The sequence below is a fragment of the Balaenoptera acutorostrata genome, chromosome 7 (genome assembly GCF_949987535.1).
Source record: "Balaenoptera acutorostrata chromosome 7, mBalAcu1.1, whole genome shotgun sequence".
Lineage (NCBI taxonomy): Eukaryota > Metazoa > Chordata > Mammalia > Artiodactyla > Balaenopteridae > Balaenoptera > Balaenoptera acutorostrata.
Genome location: NC_080070.1, coordinates 14607958 through 14624482, shown reverse-complemented (window position 1 = coordinate 14624482; position 16525 = coordinate 14607958). Strand labels below are relative to the sequence as shown.

The following is a 16525-nucleotide window of genomic DNA, read 5'->3' as shown; positions in this document are numbered from 1 at the left end:
TTTGTTATCTTTGCTGTTGTTACTTCTCTTGCCTAGTGACAGTTTGTTCTTGTGTTCCCTTAAGACCATAATTACTGAGACCTGTTCAAGGGCAAGCATTGTGTCCAGGCCTAGATCTCAAAATGGCTTAGGCCTAAAATGGTTTCTCTCGTGTCAAGAAAGCCATGCCATGGGACTTCCCTGGCGGTCCAGTGATTAAGACTCTGCACTCCCGGTGCAGCAGGCATGGGTTCGATCCCTGATCGGGGAACTAAGATCCCATATGCCACACGGTGCGGCCAAAAAAAAAAAAAAGAAAGCCATGCCTGGTTTTCTTTCTCCAGGGATCCCCTACCTTATCTGCTTACAATATAGCAATGGAGGCATAGATTGTAATGATGCCTACAAATCCAGGAAAGCTAAGGATTGCCATCAGTCACTAGAAGCTAGGAAGAGGCAAGGAAGGATTTTTCAGAGCCTTCAGAGGAAGCACAGCCCAGCCAACATCTTGATTTCGGATTCTAGCCTCCAGAACTGTGAGAGAATAGATTTCTGTTGTGTTAAGCCCAGTTTGTGGTAATTTGTTATCGCAGCCTGGGAAACTAATTCAGGCTTCTATTTTCCCAGTGAGATGTGAAGAAGGATTATCAGCTGCAAGTGGGGCTAGAGTGGAGACCAGGGAAGAAGAAGATGTAACCCTAGGATCGTAGCTTATTTCAGAGAATGGAAGAGCAAGTTTCCCACAAAAACACAGGCGTGCTAGACAATATTAAGTCCCATGTAAGTTTGAGGATCATAAATTTAAACTCAAACCAGTCAACCTGGTTATGCGATTGGTTTTTTTCCCAGCAGAGATTAGTTGCTTCTGCGTTGCAGGGAACTTGGGTTCAACTTGGATTGGGGTTTTTACCTTTTGAGAACAACTTGGAGGGAGATCAGGACAAGTTTTAGAGGGCCTTTGCAAAGCAGAAATTGTCTTAATAGATCATGGAAACCAATCTGGGTTGGAAGGAGAGTGAAGGTGAAGGGAGTGTAAGAGATAGTGGGAAAGATCAGGGGTTGGACATCCAAGTTAGACAAAAAAAACCATTGCAGGAATGAAAACCTGGGGGAATACATGACACGTGATAAAGACAATAAATAAATAAAGACAGTAATACAAATTATACAAATAACAGTGAAGACATAGAAGGTAAAAGTTGGGAGGATAGAAGATGGTGAGCAGAAAGTGGTGACTTGAAACATAGTAGAGACTTGCTTATGAGGCAGTTAAATCCTTTTATAGGGAGTGAACCTGTTTTGAAAGGTCCTTCTGCTGTTTATGGGAAGTAGCAGTCACCGTGGGCAAACCTCAGTTCTGGGAACAATCACTGCGTGACCCCTCTTTAGTGTGTATCATGGGGAAGCAGGAGTCTCATTGTCTGAGCAACCATATAACAAGACTTTGTTGCTTTGTGGCTTGACCACACTGCCCTCCCAATACCCTGCCTTACACAGAGCCAGTCTCTGGGTAGGAGGGGAGTGCACAGCAATCCCTTCCCTGATCATCACCCTGCCCAGGAATTAAAGCAGAGCAAGCAGCACCCATGAAGGGTCCTGCCTCAAAGCTCTGAAAATACTGCTCTGTGGAATCCAGTAACTCCTTCAGGAAGCACGTTTTCCTTTCCTTTTGGTAGGAAAAAAAAAAAAAAAATCGTTTCTTAATCTAATTAATCTGTTTTGTAGTTTTACACAATAACCATTAGTATAATCTGTATTTTCAAATCAAGTCACACCTATATACAGTAAAGTTTGCAAAGAATTACCATAAAGTTTTAAGTTTCAGGTTCTAAGGGAGGGAGGGATGGGGGAGGGGATCATGAAAATGAGGACTATCCGTGTTTGTTCATGTGTTTATTCAATGTATTTTTAGTGAGATTCGTGCCAAACCCTGGGGAGGTGCTGATGACAGGAGAGTAATACATGTAGTCCTAGGCCTAAACTCAGGCTGGTTGTTCAGACAAAACAAGGGGCACTGCTGAGTGAGAAGCACAGCGACGGGAGCACGGACTAGGCTGAGAGCTGGGGAGGAGGGAGTGTTTTCCCCCGGGTGACCTGCTCTGTGTCCCATTCAGCATCCTGACCCAGCCCAGCCCTGCTCGGTCACCAGTGCAGAACCCCAGGGAGCAGCAGGGCCTGATTTCTGATGGGTGTGAATGCGTACCATGGTATAATTAGCCTCCTTAGGGCAGCTAATCCATACCCTGTGGTAGAACACATTTGTCTTTTTTAATTACAGATTTGATACGTTATTTGAATTAGAAAACAAAAATCATTAAACCAAAGTGTGTGCAAGTTCCCAGCCTCAGTGATCTCCCCATCCCTATTCCTAGTCCCCAGAGGTCACCGGCCACCATTAACTTGGTGTGCATTATTCCAGAACCTGAAATGTATGTCAAGTTCCCTAGGTATGGAAGCTTCTAGAATAAATGCATAGGGGAAGGTCAAATACTATTTCTTAACTATTCTTGTGAATCTTTTGTCCCAGGTTATATTTGCCTTAGAAAAACTTAGGAAATTTACACGTATTACTGTCTATTTTTAGGCCCTTTATTGTTCTCCAACTCTGGCATAGAAGGAATGTGAATCTACGAAACTTCAGAACTAGCCCTTTAAAAAGCCTAAAGAGTATTTCTGGGACCGAGGGTGGGAAGAGCCCGGCAAGGAAGGGGAGAAGGGGGAGCCCGAAAGCGAATGAAGATGAGGAGGCATGGATGGGAGTGGGGGTGAGAGAGGAGCCAGGCTCCGGAAGGCGTTCGCGCAGGCAGAACCGTTCTTCTCTTTCTCCTTCCTCACCTGGGCCGACCCACTCACCAGGGCCGAGGGGGCAGCGCGGGAGGCATCAGCGCATCCGCGCATCCCGCAGGGGCCGCGCAGGCCCGCGGAGGGTGCACAGGCACGGCCTCTGGGCAGACCCTGGGCACTGCAACCGTGGGAATTCATGCTCGGTTCATGTGTCACGTGTCCCTTGTGTACAGCCCGAACTTCACTAGAAGGTGAGGTCCTAGAAGAGAAACCGCACTCTTTCATGTGTGCCCAGCTCCTGGGGAAGTAGAGACTCAAAACTTTAGTTGAGTGACAGGAAACGTCTGTAGGAAAATACATTTTTGATTCAAAATGGGTGCGACAAAGACAATTTTAGAACAAAACCATTCCTAAAGACCATCTATTCCTTTTCAATAATTGAAAGTATACAATAATTAAAAATAATCAGAGAAATAACATGGCCTTTAGAGTTGGGCTTTGATTACAGTCTCAGTTCTACTCATTAGAAGTGTGAACCCGGACACGTTATTTACCCTCTGGCCTCAGTTCCATCTGCAGGATGGGAAGGACAGCACCTGGCTCGTTGGGCTGCTGTGAGAAAGAAATGAAAATACGCCTTGTCCACAGTGAGTACTCAAGCAAAGATAATGAGGGCTCCTCTTCCAAACCCTGCCTGCCTGCACAGGACTTGAGACGCCACCCCTCCTGCACTCTCCGACGCCCTGCATCCCTACTGGTGTATCTCACCGTCTTACTGCTTGGCAGAAACACGAAAATCCGGCTAAAGTCTAAGGACAGCACGTCCTGATCGTCAATTCTAACAGACGAGCTTAATGAAGGGTCAACACCCCCAAAGGCTTACAGACAGTATGCGGATTTTTACGAAAGAACAGATTTGTTCAGATCTGAGTTTCCATCAGCTGGACGAAAGCAAGCCAGGAAGTAGAAAGGGGAGGTGTAAACGTGCCCTGGGTAGCACCCCTGTGAGGCTGCTGAGGTGTGTGCCCTCTGCACCTCTTACGCTCTTGCAGGTATTGGGCAGGGAAAGCGCTGAGGCCTCAGGCCTTTCGGTTGCCTTGCCTTCCAGGAACCAGCGCGGCTCGGGCTGCTCCTCCCCGCCCCCTTCCCAGGCCCCTCTTCCGCGCTGAAGCGCTGCCCGCACCGGTCCTGCTTCCTGGGTCTTCTGTACCAGCACACTCAGATCCCCCCAGCCTGGAGCTGGGAGCCCTCAGAGCACCGTGTCCAGAAGGCGCCTGGTCCTCCTCGGTAAACTTGCGCTTCCGCTCTCACCTGCACGAGGCAGCCAGGCCCAGGGCGCCTCGCTCTCCCTCGCCTTTCTCAGCCGCAGAAGCTCCCCGAGAACTGGGGCTGTTTGTTCACCCTGTAGCTCTGGCACTAAGCAGGGCCCGGGACTCTGCAGGTGCTCAGGAAACGTCTGCGGGGGACCCAGGCTGGGGACAACGAGGGCTCTTAAGTGACCGTCGGGAAGCACCCACACCCGTGGCCACAGAGCAGCAGCCTTTTCTCCCCAGTCACCCCTCTGTGTTCCTGTTTCAGCAACTGCTTCCCCAGCAACGCATCCCATAAAGCAATAAGACACATTACTTTTCACACTGACACCTTCAGAACTAGTAAGGAGCATAAGTTTGACACAGTTTTTCACATTCTCAAGTAATTCTCCCAAGACTCAATAAGCAGAAAAAGGGAACAGAAAGTCAGAACTGGATATAGAATTCAGATTTTTTTCTTTCAAAGACACATTTTATACAACTTTCAACATTTATGCTTTCAAACAAAATGAGCAAAAAATACACCGAGTGCTAAAAAAAAAAATCAAAACAGAATTAATACCAATTTTAATTTCAATATTTTAAGGTACAGAAATTGGAAAGTAGGAATACCAAATACAACTTTAAACAAGTCACTTGTCCTCCCCTATAATAACCAATGTAAGCTACTTAAAAACTTACAAATTTAAAACAGAAACAAAATAAATACTGTACACTTTCCCTGCCTGCAGGCAAAAGATGGGAAATACTGTTATGAATCGAAAAAAAATGCTCTTAAAGCTTCAGCATCCCACTTCCCAGCCACACCTCACTCTGTCGTCACAGTGTGCTTCTCTATTCAAAGGACACACATGTGCACACACACTGACCACCTAGCCACACAACAAGACACTACTCTGCAGACACCCCGAACGAGAAAGGCTAACAGTCACCTGGGACCACGGGCATGAAAATCAGCTCAGGAAAGTCAGTCAGGCTAGCAAAACATTACTACAAAACTAGTAAATACCATAGCCAACAACTGTCCCTTTTCAAATTTCACAGATTTAAACCCCCTAAAACCAATACTACCCCCCTCCCTGTCACCACCCTTTACCCTCCCCCCACCCCCCCAAAAATCAAACAAACCTGCTGAAGCACTGGCAAAGTTCGACATTTCACAGTAAATGTGAAAGTTCATATTATATAATCTCTTAAAATGAACCTTTTCACCCTCTTTCCACAGCATGAAACTGTTATGGCTTAATTTATATTAAAAGTAGAAAAGTCTTTTCGGAAGGAAATGCAGTCTGCCAAGACGCATGTGCATTTCCTGATCAGTGCTATTTCATACCTAACAACTGCACGACTTGCTTTGCAGTCAGAAGCTGTTTTCAGAAAAACTGAGGTTATAGCTTTTGATTCAGTCTAACCATAAATGTAAGGCCCTTAGTTTGGTTTAGGTTTCTTTTGCAAGATAAAATAACCTTGGGGTTCACTTAGCAAGTTACACCTCAGGTCCCTGACTATAATGTGGAAGTTATATGTATGCTTTGTAAAAATAAAAGGTGAATCCTATGAATCTTAGAGGGAAGAAATGATTCTAGGCAAGGAATCAACTCCTCATTATATATTACACCTCCTGCTAACAGTTACCAACCAAAATTCACCAAAGAAATATGAGTATTTCTGGGTTATTTTATTCCTGCAAAATAGTATATATTCCAGCACTTATGATCATTGTTTTGGTGAAAAATCTTGGGGGAAAATAGCTGACATTTTGAATAGGAAATGGCCAAAATAAAACTGGGTGGAGACAAGGTTTATCTTTGATTAAGTTCCATTTAGGGGTGCTTTCTGAAATAAAGAAAAGTGAATTCAGGATGTGACAGGTCTTGCATAGGTAAACTACTTGGAGGTCAGGGGCTACGTGGTAGCCAGGGTTTATTAGTGAAATAGTGCAGAGCAGATAAACTTGTTGGAAGAATCACTGAATACAGTTTCAAAAAGGCTTTAACAAAGAAAATTTCATGTTGCGCTTGTTAAGACAAAGCTTCAGGACACTAGGAAGGACGGGAAGGGTGAGAGGGAGACTCTAAGGGGCAGGATGCAGGTTAATGAGCATTATTTTCCCATACCCATTAAAGGGGAAAAAAAAACCCACCATAGCAGAATAAAACCACAGTCACAATAAGCAAATTGCTTTGAAAACAGGCATTTGCTTCTTAACGTCCTTAACTTAAAAAATTTTTTATGTAAGAGATAGCAAATATTTGACTTACGGCATGACGTTCACTGAAAAAAAAATCAAAAATAAGGGAAGGGCTTTTAGTAAGGCTCCATTATTAAAATTACATTACGTTCAACAGCAATGTAGCGAGTGTGTGACTTCTTCCCCTTTCTTTCCACCTGGCTTCTAGAAAGTCTATCAACATCACCCGCCACAGGACAAGCAGAGGGCTCACAGTGTCACAGAACAGGGGCTGCTGTAGGAAGCAAAGTACCAGAGGTTTGGGATCCACTGTGACCCCAGGCGAGTCACTGCCCTCGCTGGGTTTCATTTGTCTCTCTTCTTAAGCTAAAGATCTGATGTTCAACCTTCTCAAAACTGCTTTAGATGAAGGTCTAGGGCATCTGAAAATGACTGGTGATCTTTAACTTCTCTTTTTGGAGGAAGCAATTAGCTTAATAATTAACGAGAAAAATGAACTTTTGAAAAAATTTCAAATTTAAATAAAGCCCTCGTCTCTTAATATGAAATCATAAGATGCTTATATACTGCAATAGCTACTTCTGGCAGTAGTATACCGGGCCGTACAATTATTCATCAGCTCTCTGGGGAGCTGACTCATCACTATAAAGAGCATTTCTTGAAAAAAGCAGAATCTTTTCTTCTGAAGCTGTCCAGTCGAGTCTCCCTTCCTACACTACAGTGGTTTGTTTCTCTCTCTACCCAACGAGCCATTGTTGGCCAACTCGGAGCTGTCTTTGCTGATCCCCATCTATCTACCACCTTATTTTCCCACCCTAGTACCATGGATAGTTGTTAAATCATTTTAATTCCATGACTTATTTTACCTTATGCTAGTGCCCTGAAGAGTACGCAGAATCTATGAAGCAGTACTCTTTGAGAAAAACCTAAAATTATCTTTTAATTACTTTAAATCATCTTAATGATTACTTGAGGATAAACGTTCTCACTCTTATCCATAAAGCATCTCATTCCTTTTTCTTTCACTTCATGCACTGATTCGGACTTTAATTCAGCATCTTGTTAGAGATTCTTCAGATTTTTTAGGTAGCAAGCTCTGGGCATATATTTGATATGAAGCAAATTTTATGAGTTAATAGCAGTTTTCATTTTAAAATGCATATAAATGTGCATTTGTTGTCAGTTGTAACTTAAATAATGATAAATCCTCTGCAAATATGAAGTGTTAATAGATTAAGGAATGCTTTTCTGTGTTTTTCTTAACTGCATTTTGATCCAAATTTACAAATGAGAAAACTAAGACTCAGAATAAGTGACTTCTTCAAGGTCACACAGCTGAAACATGAAGGGCAGCACCTGGACAAACACGGAGGTCTTCTGCTCCCTTTCATGCTATAACATGCCCCTATGATTACGAACATTAAATTATTAACTTTCGAAATGTTTAAATTTTGAAAATATAAAAATTTTTTTTACTTCTACCTCTACAGTTGTATAGTGTATCTCTGTTAAAACTAATAGAGTTTTGTTTTATTTTGTTTTACGAATGGGCCCTCTTGCTTAAGTTTGCTTAGAAGTGAAAATAATACTGCTTATTTCCTGGAGAAGATACCTTCAAGAGCAAACAATACAGCTTCAACTTTATATGCCCCCCACAGTACTAAGTAGTGCTGGGCACACAGTAGATGTCTGATGAATACCTGCTGATCTCATATGAATAAATACAGTAGAGTTCATTAAAAAGGCAATAATTAGGATTATTAGAAAATAGAGCAAAAAAATAAAAATAAAGCAGTATTCAGTGCTAAGTAGTGATAAAGATGGGCTTGTTTTCTGAGTTTATAAGATGGTTTCGGTCAGAATTTTCAATTCTGTATGCTTTAAAAATTAACTGATACTTATGAAGTTCAAAGTATTTCTAGGTATTGAACTATTATAAACTGCCAGCTTTGTATAGTTTACACCATTAATCAATACTGGAGAGCATAATATTATGTGACATTATGAATTACAGTACAGTGGATCCCAGGTTAACCGAAGTCACTTATTTGAATCAATACAGGAAAATGATTACCTACTACTACACTTAAAATTGCATATGTTAAATCATAAGTGTTTGACATAATTTGTATTTGCTTATAACTAGCTAAATGCCACCATTGCTGTCTTCCTAGGTTGCAGGGTTTGTACAACACATAATAAATGAGACTGAGGGAAAGACGAAAGGCTGTCTATTGCAGTCGACTCCAGATGCCGAGTTACTTCAAAGTTCTGTCATTTCCACAAGATAAAGGGATGTATCACAGCCAGTGATCTTATAAGAGGTTTGACAAGGAAGTCACTGGATCAGTGGCTGGATTTTTACCAATACACAAAAAAATTACATGTATTCTGTTTTAGTGGTTATTTCATGTTACTGAAAGTTTTTTGAACTTAGCCAGTTAATGGGCTAACACTGCCAAAAATGAATCCACAGTTCCTTCACTTAAAAGTTCAACATACTGGCTACTTAAAATTAGTATTTACCAGCCTAAGTACACAGGGCAGATACTGGCTATAATTTTAATTCATAAAAATAAATTATTTATTTTCATTTTTATAGCTAAGAAAAAAAAAGGTAATTAAAAATACTTAGAGCTGTGAAAAATGTAAAGGCAACAAAAGAACCCAAATCATAATGTAGCTGGAAAAAGAAATTATAATTCTCATTGCTTAAACTAACACCAAAACATGTGTATTTTAACACTAAAATGGTGTCTACAGAAAACCAAAACATCACAGTAATATATTGTGCGGGGAAGGCGGGAAAAACAGGCAGACCCACATTTTTGACATCTTGAGCTCTGATGACCAACTAATGACTGACTGTACCTATCTCTACCTAGTTTTGGCATAGCGTACAGAGTTTAAGTAGGCCTATTATAGACATTTAGTACTCCCATAAAAATTCTTCTTCCTGACACCCAGATAAGACCCAGACAGTGGTCCAGTCACTTGGACCAAAAAGGCTCATCTGTAAGATATTTCATATATATTCCACGAAACATTGGAACGGAGGCAGAGGAAGAAATATTTCTCTTTGAAAATACACGTTTGAATGTGACCATGAAAGATAACGGTATAGACTTTTTTTTTTCTTAGCTCTTCAAGTGATACTTAATACAGAAAGGAAAGTCCTGCTACCTTGCTGAGTAAAAAAAAAAAAAAAAAGACAAACCCATAATATGGCCGTATTTCTTCTCCATAAAAATAAATTTTATGCAATTTGCCTATATTTTCTTTGTAGGAACTTGTAAAATGCTCTATTGTCAGAACTGGGAATATCTCCACCGCCCCACACCCCCCCACCCCCCAGAAATCACTTGTTTTTATGTCATGGGGGGCGGAAAAGGAAAATATAAGCTATTGCAAGCAACTGAAAACTGGCACTTAGTAAAAATTGTGCACAAAGGAGAGAAATGATTCCTTAAAGCTCAACCAGATACTTAACCTCACTATGCACTGGTTAAGTTAGGACAGATGGAAGAAACTGCAAAAAGCACCCATTTTACTCCAAATCCATATCTTAATTCTTTAGAAGGTTAAGAAATAAAAAACTAAACACACACACACACACACCCCCAAATCATCTACTCCAACATGCTTGCTTCTATACAACTTAATATAGTATAGTCTTATTATATTACGGCTTATTATGCAGATTTGAATATTCTAAGTCAAACCATATTTCATATTTTCCAACAAATTAGGTATACAGAATAAAAGCGTCATAAAATATAACCTCTGTGGCAGGTGTTGGTCCTGCCCTCCAACACCAGTAGTATGAAGAAGGCCCTCTGTAGTTACAAATGTATTTGAAAAACTACAAACATGACAATTTAACCAAACTTATAATACTTTTCCCACAAGTAGGAAAAAGATATTAAAGCTGTACTCTTTGGGACCCAGATATCATCAGCAAAAAATGAAAATGCAAGAAGCCTATTTTTCTATTTAGAAGAAAATTGCAATGTCAAATGAAATGAGACATGTGGGGTCTTCTATGTAGTTCTTACACATTGGCTATGAAAGTGTTTCCCTGCAAAGAGAAGAGTCTTGTGTCGTTACGAAATGATGAGGAGTGCAGAGGGAAGGTGGGATATAGGTAATCGACCTGGATAACAGTATGCACCTTGGATGTTAGCAAAAGCGAAGCTAATAGCTTATAAAAAACACATGAATTATATAAAATAAAATGATTTTCATATACATCTTAATTTAAAATAATTAATGCATCAAATCCCTGTTTAAGACTTTAACCTGAATAGCAAATTTAAGAGTCCAGACTAGTTACTGTTACCGTGGCTCTTCCCCACATGTAACACACACACTATCAAAAATAATTTAAAAACCTTCACATTCTTAAATCTAAATTAGTGAGATATTTCTCCAGAAATCTTCCAAATAAATAGCTTTAAAAAAGAAAGAATTTAAAAGCTGTTAACTTTAAAAAAAAAAAATCTGTTAAATAAATTATTGATAATTCATTACCCTACCACTGAAAATAAATCAAAACACTACCAACAACAAAATGAAATTCAAGCCCTGACAAGAGACCCTTTCCAGTTCAAGGTCTCTTTTTAAGGTTCTACCCTCCTTCTTCCTCTCCCCACCAGGTCCAAAATGGTTATTGCTGAGTGGGTGTGGCACAGTGAAAATGCAGCATCAGGTTCATTTTGTTCTTCAGGCAGTGTTCCCTACGGTACATGCAAACTGCTTCAGCGGGGGCGCGCGGAAGCTCCAGGCTCCCGTACCCCGAGACCGGTCTCCGAAAGGAAGAGCGACCACAACTGCAGCTCCATCACACAAAGAAACGTGCGTGGCCATTTCTGTTCAATTTAAGGATCTTCCCAAGACGTTGTTTGGCTGTTGCCATTCCTTTTTTTGGACGTTTACCTATAATATACAGAACACCAACAACAGCATAAATAACAATGAAAATCATAGGTGACAGCACCTGGAAGACTTAAACGAGGGCGACATGGTAGGCAAAGGCTTTTCGGTGTTCTGAATGGGCAGGGTCACACTTCTGGAATTCCACTGCTTAAAACTCCTCCGCCTCATCACGTGAGAGGTAAGGGCCAACCTCCTTCGTAAGACTTAGGAGACCCTCCCACGCTCTGATCCCTGCCTTTCTCTTCAGCACGAGCTCTTACCCGATCCTGCCTCAAACTGTGCTTCAGCAACGAAAGTGATGGCAGTTTCATACATAACCCCGTGCTGTTTCTCCCCTTTGTCCTGTGGGTCACACTGTCTCCTCTGCCTTCGGTGCTGTCTACCCTGTCCCTTCCTCCACCTCAGCATGGCTAACCCACTATCAGCCTCTCCAGGATCTACCTCCCCCTCCAGAAAGCCCCTCCTACTCCTCAGGGTTGACCGAGGTATCCTTCTTCTCTGTCCCCATAGTAACCTGTGCACGCTGCTGTTGCTGTGCTGTCTGTGATGCAGCAGGCTGTGAGCAACGTGAGGGTACAGACGATGTCTATCTAAACTGCTGCTGTCGCCAACATACAGAGTCACAAATGTACTTAACATACACACATGTAGCAGTTACCTTTTGTTGCCTGGTTGCTGATAGGTGGTGGATTTGATGCAGGTCTCTTGGTGGGGTGAAGGGGCACTGAAAAGGAAGTTTCACCAACAGGCCTTTCTGGGCTTATACTGCCATTACTTATCTGGCACGCCCCTGACATCAAGCTTGAACTCTGCATGTACTTTCCACTCTGAGGGCTTGAGCCACTGCTGTCCACAGAATTCCTACTTTGTACCTTCTGACTGATTTCTGATGAAACTTCCTTTCTGATGCATTTCTGGCCTCTACTTAGATCCTAAAAAAGAAGGAAGGAAATAAGGTTGAATTTTTAGGGTTCCTTTAAGATAAGTAAGGTATTTAACCTCTCTATGCATTAACAATTGAAGAGAGAGAAGAAATTACTGAACTTGGGTTTTCTTAACATGTAGTAGCCACAGAAAACCACCCCCTCCTGATGGTCATCTCATTCCAAAACCTAGAGGTGCTGAAGGATTCAAGTCTTGAAGATGCCTCATAATTTAAGTCGAGAAGAAAACAAAGACAGATAGATAGACAGACGGATAGATAGATAGATAGATGGATGACTGGTGGGTCTTGAAATCAAAACAGAGAGGGTCTTGACCAGAATTAAAAAGAGAAGGAAAGATAAACTCGAAAAGAGCATGCTGCAGATGTGATGTCTCATGAAACTAGTTTTAAGTGTGTGTGTGTGTATTAAAGTGAATTTCTGATTCTGTAACGGTCAAGTAAGTTTTAAAATCAGCATTCAACACAGACTTGCTTTAAAATAGTCTCACAAATACTGTTGAGCATGAAGAAACAGCTGTTCAATTTGACATGCCTTTCTAATACCTCGCTAGATTACAGGCAATAGAAATTCAATCTTCTCTAAGGTGATCTTGCTAATCATCTGTCCCCTACTTCTTTATTTTCAGACAATTATAAAAACAACCATTACATTTAAATAATAGCTTACTTTTAATACTAAATCCTATAATGCTAATGAGTTATAAATTTTATAACCAGTGAGGCACTATAAATACACTGAATAAGTGAATTCTTTTTTTTTTTTTTTTTAAGTGAATGGGGGGCTTCCCTGGTGGCACAGTGGTTGGGAGTCTGCCTGCCAGTGCAGGGGACACGGGTTTGTGCCCCGGTCTGGGGGGATCCCACGTGCCGCAGAGCGGCTGGGCCGGTGGGCCACAATTACTGAGCCTGCGCATCTGGAGCCTGTGCTCCGCAACGGGAGGGGCCGCGATAGTGAGAAGCCCGCGCACCGCGATGAAGAGTGGCCCCCACTTGCCGCAACTGGAGAAAGCCCTCGTGCAGAAACGAAGACCCGACACAACCAAAATAAATAAAATAAATAAATTAATATTTAAAGTAAATGGGTGGCTTTGTTTATTCATTCATTTATTTATTTATGGATGGCTGTGTTGGGTCTTCGTTTCTGTGCGAGGGCTTTCTCTAGTTGTGGCAAGCGGGGGCCACTCTTCATCACGGTGCGCGGGCCTCTCACTATCGCGGCCTCTCTTGTTGCGGAGCACAGGCTCCAGACGCGCAGGCTCAGTAATTGTGGCTCACGGGCCCAGCTGCTCTGCGGCATGTGGGATCTTCCCAGACCAGGGCTCAAACCCGTGTCCCCTGCATTAGCAGGCAGATTCTCAACCACTGCACCACCAGGGAAGCCCGAATAAGTGAATTCTTAATAGTTCAGGGATTTCTTAGCTGACCTTTGACCCTGGAGCATATCCTTCCATTAAAAGAACTTGTACTTGCCTTGAAAAAATAACTTGGTTCTTTTTCTTATTATAACTGTAATTGATAAGTATTTAGAAAATATAGATAAGCCAAGCAAAGAACATAAAAACTACCCATATTTCTGCTACTCAGAGAATGCTTGGGGTTGGGGAGGCTTGAGGACTCCACTCTGCCACATGAGAATTTTGATTCTTTCTTCGGCTGTCATTTTCCAAGGTCTGCAGCAAAAGGTCATACTGCTTTCCTTGTATGGTGCTACTGGTAAAGTTTTGGTTTTTTTAAAAGGTATTTTGGGTTTGTTTTGTTTGGTATAAGCATTCATACACCAGGATCCTAAGACATCAAGTGCCTTCTCTTAGAGCAGGGGCTCTTAATCTAGAGTCAACGAATGGTCTGGGGTGAGGGTGGGCACAAACCATGAGAAAATGTAAGCACAAGTCATATTTATGATGGACATTTTTCTGCAAAGAGAATCCGTAACTGTCATCAAATTCTCAAAGAAATTTAGTATCTAAAAATATCCGACAGGGACTTCCCTGGTGGTCCAGTGGTAAAGAACCCGCCTTACAATTCAGGGGACGTGGGTTCAATCCCTGGTCAGGGCACTAAGATCCCACAGGCCGCGGGGCAACTAAGCCTGCGTGCCACAACTGCAGAGCCCACGCGCCCTGGAGCCTGCGCGCCACAACTAGAGAGAGAAAACCCACACGCCATAAATAGAGAGAAGCTGCGCGCCTCAACAAAGATCCCGTGCGCCGCAACTAAGACCCGATGCAGCCAAAAATAAATAAAATAACATTAAAAAAAAAAATCTGACAAACAACGTCAGAGACTAAAAGGATCCTCGTGGTACTTTTTATTTCCTTTCATCTTTCATTCTAGCCAGACATAACCTAAAGGTGTTGGCAGCCAGGAGCTTTTAACTGTTTTCTTAAATAAACTGTTCTTTTCCAGATCACATTCTATCCATAAGCCTTTCATCAGCCATTATATCAGAATCCCTAAAAATGGATAGCTGTTCAAATGTGCGTTTAATGGCAATTTTTAAGCTTTCCAGGTCTAGTGGTTGATTACTGGTTGCAGCTTAAAAAAAGAAAGCAAAAACAGAGCGCCAATGACAATCTATTTTAACGTTTCAAACCTTGAATATACCTGACGATTAAATCTGGAAGTTGTATCAAATTGTTTAATCCAGGAAGAACTCCTCAAGTCTTGATCTTCAGTCTTGACATGATACCCTAAAGAGAAGTTTTAATTAAATGATCTTCGCACAAACTGGATCATAAAGAACAAAGTTAGCCTGCTACTTAAAATTGAAAGTAAATCTATATTGACATTTTATTTTAAGATGAATATACTAACTCTTTATTCATATACTTTCACCACACTCCTTTCCCTCTCAAAAACAACAGTCACCAGCTCTCAATCTAACATGTTAATTCTTTCAATTCTCCCAATGACTGTCTTTCTATGGCAGGATTTTGTGCCAGATGCTGGAGGACCTAGATCAAATTCTATGGCCATCTGCTGTAGATGTAAAACCAAGTGCAATATACTTTCTCTAAAAGTAATATATTTTCCCATATAGAATAAAGGCATATGTTTGCCTGAATTTGGCAGCATTTCCATAGAAGCTTTCTTTTCAAGGGACAAAGAGATTACAGGCAGACAGAATGGTATAGTGGAAAGACAGTCAAACCTAGATTTGAATTTAAGTTCTTCCATTACCAATGCATCTTAAGGCAAGTTACTTAACCTCTTTAAACCTCAGTTTCCTCTTATACAATAAGCAAAGATTTTGAGATCAAACGGTCTAGTCCTGGGTTCAAATTCCAACCTCTGAACAGCTATGTAAGAATGGGCAAGTGAAGTCCACTAAGTCTTTTTTCCTTTACCTGTTAAAGCTACATTACATACACCCAAAATGTTGTTTCGAGAATTAAGTGAAATCAGTGTCAAGCTCCTGGTACTTAGTTAACGCAGCTGGGTGGGAATGAACACAATGTCTACAACAGACTTCAGTTTTAATGTGGTACCATCTTCTCCCCAATCCTCCTCAGATTTTTAGGGAAATAAAATTTTTCACTAAAGGCAGACAGAAGAAAACACTGTGTGGCATCACTGATAATGCCACCAAGTCTTCTCTCTTTCCTAATACTTCCTTTTCAAGTAAGAGAGAATATCCTCAAGCAGAAACAGTTCAAAACTTGCTTCCACAAAAGGAAAAAGAGTTGATTGTTCAAACTTAGCACATCAATTAAGACACCAAAACATTCCCTCCACTCTGACCGACTTATAAAAGGGAAACAATACTGTCTTGTGACAGCCAGTGAACACAACTCTTAATCCATTAATTTACATTTTGAGTTCTTATACTTGCATCTTACATTTGTCAACATTATGTATTCTTTTGCCAATATGCTTAACACCATTTCCAACTAAAGATGTGCAATAAACAGTTCTTATTCATAATCTCTAACCTCAACTAGGATGACAGGGCTATTAAGGTGGGGGTTATATGTTATTTTTCAGAGACTTATAGTTTATGTTTCTTACCACTTTCCACTGGCTTATCACAGCGATACAACTGCCTAACCTCATGGTTACTGCTGTGGCAGCTGCTGGGATCCTGGAGAGAGTGTCTTTCACCACCGCAGTCTGTGCTTTGTATCTGCCTCTGTAAACACGTGGAATAGTGCAACCCTGCCATAGACAGCATGCCCTGAATAGCTTCTTCCTCTGTGCTCGTCGAGGTAGGACACTCCCTAAAGGGCGGATCAGCGAAAAAGACAAGAACCTTTTTAATTCTAATAAAATTTTTGGTAAAATTTAAAACAAAACAAAACAAAACCCCAAACAAAACAAAGCAACAAACGTTTTCCTATCATTTATATCACGATATATAATAAGACTACCATTATCAGCATG

The 16525-nt window shown here is 41.3% G+C and overlaps 1 protein-coding gene across 2 annotated transcripts in view; it reads right to left on the bottom strand.

Annotated features, from left to right (window-relative positions):
* Positions 1-5191: 5191 nt before the first annotated feature.
* KDM7A (lysine demethylase 7A) overlaps positions 5192-16525 on the bottom strand; it is an 84206-nt gene continuing 72872 nt past the window's right edge. For both annotated transcript variants that reach the window (XM_057550181.1, XM_057550182.1), the window contains 4 exons: positions 16154-16362; positions 14750-14835; positions 11858-12131; positions 5192-11199 (listed from right to left, as the gene is read on the bottom strand). In XM_057550181.1, coding sequence (XP_057406164.1) covers positions 11105-11199; positions 11858-12131; positions 14750-14835; positions 16154-16362 — 664 coding nt within the window. In that variant the 3' untranslated portion in view covers positions 5192-11104. The remainder of the gene's footprint in view (positions 11200-11857; positions 12132-14749; positions 14836-16153; positions 16363-16525) is intronic.